Here is a 6568-nt window from a genome sequence, read left to right on the forward strand (position 1 = left end):
TTATTATTATTATTATTATTATTATTATTATTATTATTATTATTATTGCTATTATTACTATTATTATTATTTCATTATTATTATTATTATTATTATTATTATTATCATCATCATTATTGTTATTGTTATTATTATTATCATCATCATTGTTATTGTTGTTATTCGTACTTCCCTTATTAAAATTATTTCTAAACTAAATGGAATAGTTTTAGTTATGTATTGTTAACATCCAAGATGTTTAATTAAAATTATACTTCTAAAATTGATTATTTCATGAAAGATAGATAGTGTATTTGAAATTATCAATTTTTTGCAGCAGTAGCGGTTCAAAGAAGAAAACTAGTAAGTTGAAAATTTATACCATTACTATACTGGCACCATATAATTTGCCATACAAATAGGCTTACTAAATCAAAATCTTTTAATCGAATAAATTAAATTTAAGTACAGAATAAAGTAAGATAATGCAAGATAAATAAATGTAATACATGTATAATGTGTGTGGATATGAGAATGCTTCCATTTTAATTATCACGAAACTAATATGACAGTCATTGAATGATTTGATTTTAATTATTGTAGAAGTACGAAGACAACAAGCTCAAACAAAGGATCGCTTAATTCAGAGTATATTTATAGCTTTCTTTTTTCTTTAATTAATTAAGTCGATCTAGGCAAACAATATTCCTATCAGTGTAAATTAATATTGATCATTATTTAACAATAAATGGAATAATCTGAAATTCAAATAGTAGATAAATTAAATAGACGTAAAAAATGTTCCTTCTAGCTATTCGTTATTCCACGCAAAACATTATTAAGATATCCCGGGATCGATCTAATGTTACTAATAAGAGGTCCTTTTTTTTTTAAGAAAATTTTTTCAAATCAATTTTTTAGATCAAACGAATAGCAAAAACAGGCAGGATAATGGTACACCAAAATCATATGTTATAAATTTAACACAAACAAGCACATTACACCAAGTATTTTAAAATTTGTAAAATCGATTTTTAAAAAAATTTTCATTAGAAATAAATAATTTTTAATATTTTCATGTGAAATATTCATTCTTTTTCCCTCATCTTTTTTAAAATTTTAAATACAGTAACATCAAGCATTGTAAAAATTCTATCACTTTCAAAAGTAATCTATGAAAATTTAAAAATTCTATTACTAAATTCATTTGTACATAGGTAACCAAAGGTGAACGACCATCGGTCAATGTCCATCTTACACAGGATGATTCTCAAACATCTCAAATAAGCAATGCGGAAGGAGAAGTACGATTTTATGAAACGCGCATGCAAAAACGTGTGAAAGAATTTGTCAATTATGTAAGTTAAAAATTGTCATAGATTTTCTTCTGGTAAAATATTACAGTAACTTCTTTTGATGGAGAGACGATGGTATTTGCTTGTATTTGTATCAAAAGTAATTCTTTATTTCAATTATCAAATTCAAAAAAAAAAGAAAAGGCACATAAATTATTTAATTAAAATGGAAAACGGTAGATTACATGTAGTTGAGATATAATATAAATAATTAGATGTTATGAATAAATAAAATTTGTTGGATAATTAGTACAATAAATAATTAATATAGCAATAATTAATTTGCAGTGTAATCGGACATCGATTGAAGTACTTATTGCTCAATATGAACATATTCAGGCGATAAAACCATCTAAAGCAAAAGCTTTTATTGGAATGCTTCCTGTAAATTATCATAAAAATCGTTATAACGGTAATTTCTCATTTTCTTTTTGTTCTTACTTTATTCTTTGACTTTTCTTGAAACATCTCACTATATATTAAAAAAAAAAATTCTGTTAAAGCAAAGGAAATTAGCAATATTAGCTTTACAGATGCATTACTGTAATATACAGCATACTGTAATATACAGTACCGCAAGGCACAGTATTGTGATACATAGTATTATGTCGCATAATGTTATAATATACAGTACCGTGACGCAAAGTACTGTAATAGAAACAGTACTGCAAGATATTTAGATGGAATGCATAACGAATTAATCGTTTTTTTCTTTTATTTTAGATGTATACTGTTTGGATAGTTCCAGAGTTGTTTTACGACGTGGAGTTGAAGATTATATACATGCTAATTATGTTCGCCATAAAGTTCTTCAAAATGATTTCATTCTTACACAAGTATTGAATTATTCCATTTTTCGAATAAATTTGAATGAAAGAGAAAATTTTCATTTTTTGAAAACTTAATTGATAATAATATGAATATGTTGTCATTCAACTTTCATATTCATTTCTTCCTTATTTACACCAATTTTTAGTTCCTAATACTTGTGGAATTAAAATCAACCGAAATTAAATCATTGCGAATAATTCAAATTAATATTTTTAATATTAAATAGGGTCCACTATCAAATACAGTAAACGATTTTTGGGAAATGGTTTGGCAAGAACGATCCGGACTTATATTTATGCTTTGCAAATATGTTGAAGAGCACAAAGTGAAGTGTGCAGAATATTTACCAACGTTAATTTTTAAATCAAAATTCTGAGATTTAAGATTTGTTTCAAATTTGAAATTGAATAATCAATTTTGCCCAAGTTTTTATTGACAAAGTAATCCCATAAAACTGACTAAATGAACCCTCGATTTTTATATACCTAAACTAATTCAGAGACACATATACTTTGATCATATCAAGCATTAAGTTTTACCAAGCATTGTCAATATTTTTAGCATACTTTCATCAATCATTAAACTTTTAGTAATATTTCTGTATCGTTTCTTGGACGAATTCATTTTCTTTTTGCATAATATTGATATAAACAAGCTAATTAGATAATGAAACCTTAATTTAGTCCGAAGTCCGAAGATTAGAATGTATTAATTCAGAGTTTTCAAAAGTAGCAAAACAAAAATAAAGTAATTTAAAAACAAGAGACGAAATTCCACCGTAATTTAGGCTTCAAACTCGTACAATTATGCATGCTGGAATACGGATTGAATTACGGGAACGTAAGAGATCAAAAAATGGTGATATTATCATGACGCAATTACTACTTAGTCGGGGAAATGCAAATCTTACCGTAATGCATTATCAATGGATATCATGGGCTGATAAACAGGTATCGTGATTCTAGGCACTTATATTAAAGGTATTGCATGTATCTAAAACAGTTAAATTATTTCAGGTGCCAGTAAATGACTACAAAACACCGTTTTACTTGCTGAAGAAATCACGTATTTCACCGACGTGTACCGTAGTACACTGTAGTGCTGGTATAGGTCGTAGTGGTACTTTAGTTGCAATTGAACTTTGTTTGATGCAACTAGTAGCTGGTAATGAATTAGTAGTACCAGACATGGTTGCTTATATACGTCAAAAACGAGCTCAATCAGTACAAACCAAGGAACAATATTTGTACATTTTCAGGTTTGTATCTTCAGGAAAAATACTAACTAAATAATCAGTTCTTTATCCGTCTAGTTTCTATCTTGTTCAAATCATATTGTAAATATAGTAAAAAGCTGAAAATCATACGAATAAAAGGGTAAATCACATTGGACTAAATATATGATAACGATTGTTCCACAACTTTCGATGATGATTTCCTCTTTGTGGTCACCTAAGGTCCCTGCAAAAACACTTCTTCATCCCTTATCTTTTTTACCATTAATTAAGCTGTCTTAGCGATATATTTCCGTCAAGATTTACCTTTTCATTTTCATTACTTCGTCATTTCACTCATCCATTCACTTGACATATGCAAATAACAACTTCCAAGTCCTGATGCCCTCAACGGTATTTCAAATTAACACATATGAAAAAAAGTAATTGAATTTTTCTCGGCACTTTTCTATTTTTAAAAGAAAAGAAATACATATAATAAAATCTCCCTTTTTTTGATGTAACGAAATAAGATCCAGCGACAATTTGGCATATAACGTAAAAAAAAAAATCATACAATACTTTTTCCTTCTTTCAGGGCATTACTTGATTTTGCTGTTAGCAATCATATTACTTGTGCACGAAAAATAAATCCATTTGTTGAAAGATACCGACAAATATGCCATTTCGATGAAACATGAATATCATCATTGATGCAACCGTTAAATTCATAAAAACATTGAAAAGTTTTTATGAGCAAGCACAAAAGCATAAAAACATGAAAAAAAACATATGAAAATATTAACAAACATTTATTTATAGATCTAAATGAAAAACATTTGGAAAAAAAGAGAAAAACTTGCAGCTTTAAATTTTTCTCAATTTATGTACAGAAATGATCAATTCATATATGGAAAATATATATTTGAACATTCGGCATATTCTCCCCTTAAACAATTCCGTATCACAAATGGCAAGTATTTGCCAAAAATACTTGCAAATGGCAAGCGTGTATTCCATGCAAACACATACGTCCAAGATATGTTCGACTTTTACGATATTTCCTGTGTACCTTTTGGTATTGGTGCCATAGCAAGACTTCTTTCATTTTCTTGTTTTTCGGCTTCCAATTGCTGCTTATACATTTCTTCGGCTTCATTCACTTCACCAAGAAGTTTGACAATTTGTTTCTGAAATATTCTGAAAGTTACGTTAAAGACGCACATATTTCTCATCAGAAAACCAAACTAATGGCAAATTTACCCCCAATTCGATCTGTTCCTTTTTCCTCCGCAGTTCATCCAGAGATGTTACATAGACTGGTCGACCATCTGAAATATAGGTTACACATTATTCATCCCTTTCTAAATTCAAATTTAGAACTCGAAAATTTTCAACAACTTTCAATTTTCCAAAGGATCCATTCATTTCCACAAATAAACATAATTAAATTTCATATCAATTTGCTCAGCATAGCACATGCACTAGATGTATAACTAATTATCACGTTGATACATATATTAATAGAAAGCAATAACCTTTATAGGTAAAATCGATTCCCTTCTGTAAGATATTCACATGTGGTGCGATGTAGATACTGAAAAAATCAAAACGACCACATACGGTAAGTGAACACGGATATTAAATAATAAAACAATTAATATGCGGTATACACGGATAGTAGAACACAAAATTAGTCAATAAATTAGCGGTACAATCTAAGAATTGACAAAAAAAAGTACAGCTGATAATAATACAACGAATGTTATTCACGTAATAGTGATACTAAAAGTTAACGCTGTCAAATTACTTACGGTTCTCTCCACCACTGTACACGACCCTTCCATTTTGTTGGAACTGTCCTCAATTTCGGTTCTTCTTGTTTGTTGAAATCACGCAGAAATCTAACTCGATAACTATGACGTGTGTTATACATGAACCCAGCACTTGATGGATGTAATATACGCATGCACCGCATCTAAAGAAATTACAATCAGTTACTTAGAAAACAGTACTCTCAGTAGAACGGATCAGATAGCTACAACTTCTGCTGTGAACAGTATATCAAAAACTGGACTCTATAATTTTTCATTTCTTTTAAAATCTCATAAAGAGTAACTCCCAACAATGCATCAAAAAATATAAGCAAAGCCATTGCAAAAAATATGTGCAGAATATAGCAGTCATCAAATCCTAGCAGATCATTTATTTAAGAACTTCCTATCCTCAAAAAGTTCCCCACTTGGAATATACAGTATCCACCCTGACTACATTTCATCGTTGCGACCAGGTGATGAAATGACCATTTTCACCTTCCTGAACGAGATTCATCCCACTTCCCTTCTCATGATGACCTGTGACACTAAACTGTTTCTAACATATATGTAGGATTAATAAATACTATTTTTGTTTGATTAAAAAAATTCATCTGCTAAAAGTTCATTCACAAAAACATAAATCCAACCAAGAGAACATTTAAAAAAACATGAAAAAAAATATGTTGGAAAAAGAACGAGGTAAGGTTATGACGACTAATTAATTTATTGTCTTTAATATGGTGAACCATAAATTTCATTTAAGTTAAAATCTCATTTTTAAATTCCATCGACAACAGCAATAAATCAAAGTATAAAAGCAATCAGCATGAAAAATGGAATAATTACGAAAAATGAATGTTGAGAAATGTATAAAATTAGACATTTCCGAACCACATCTTAGAGTTACAACTTTCTGGTTCCATCACAAATGTTATGAATAATATCAAAATTGTTCATGAACAATATCATGAAATTCCAAAAATTTAGAGTCTCAGAAACTTTCTTCTTGACCTCACTAAAACAAAAAAATCCATTCAAGACCACATTTTGATCACATTATCCCAGCTTCCGGTTATCATTCTGGAAGTTTCATGTGGATGCCATAATGTTGCAATAACACAATCATCGTGTGCTTTCCATCGCGCTACTATTTTATGATTTCGCCAATCCCAAATGAATACTTTACCATCCGCGTCACCAGATGTTAGAAAGCTGAAAATAACACTTCACCTTTAACTTAATGCAGCGAAAAAGTTTAAATTCCCAAAGTTGTGAGGTCTGCGTCTGAAAAGTATGGAGTTTCTACAGCTATCACCAAACTGTGACATAACAATAATAGCGAACTTGTTTTCCAAAAAGAATTGAGCATCCTT

General features: G+C 29.3%; 3 protein-coding genes across 3 annotated transcripts in view; 1 reads left to right on the plus strand and 2 right to left on the minus strand.

Moving 5' to 3' along the window:
• Positions 1-930: 930 nt before the first annotated feature.
• Positions 931-4079, plus strand: LOAG_11524 (protein-tyrosine phosphatase; the record flags this gene model as incomplete). Its single annotated transcript, XM_020448365.1, has 8 exons — positions 931-933; positions 1197-1337; positions 1623-1746; positions 2058-2170; positions 2392-2516; positions 2953-3115; positions 3182-3423; positions 3977-4079. The coding sequence occupies 8 exons, from the start codon at positions 931-933 to the stop codon at positions 4077-4079; spliced, it is 1014 nt and encodes a 337-aa protein (XP_020301484.1).
• Positions 4080-4238: 159 nt separating this feature from the next.
• LOAG_11525 (hypothetical protein) lies at positions 4239-5464 on the minus strand. The gene is made up of 4 exons (XM_003147043.2): positions 5193-5464; positions 4917-4975; positions 4642-4709; positions 4239-4568 (listed from the first exon to the last, which is right to left on the minus strand). Exons 1-4 carry the CDS (start codon positions 5354-5356, stop codon positions 4431-4433), a joined length of 429 nt encoding a protein of 142 aa, XP_003147091.1. The 5' UTR covers positions 5357-5464; the 3' UTR covers positions 4239-4430.
• A 615-nt stretch (positions 5465-6079) lies between these two features.
• LOAG_18268 (pre-mRNA-processing factor 17) overlaps positions 6080-6568 on the minus strand; it is a 4796-nt gene continuing 4307 nt past the window's right edge. The window contains exon 11 of the mRNA XM_020450931.1: positions 6080-6407. Coding sequence (XP_020305335.1) covers positions 6230-6407 — 178 coding nt within the window. The 3' untranslated portion in view covers positions 6080-6229. The remainder of the gene's footprint in view (positions 6408-6568) is intronic.

The sequence above is a fragment of the Loa loa genome (assembly GCF_000183805.2).
Source record: "Loa loa unplaced genomic scaffold supercont3.243, whole genome shotgun sequence".
Taxonomy (NCBI): domain Eukaryota; kingdom Metazoa; phylum Nematoda; class Chromadorea; order Rhabditida; family Onchocercidae; genus Loa; species Loa loa.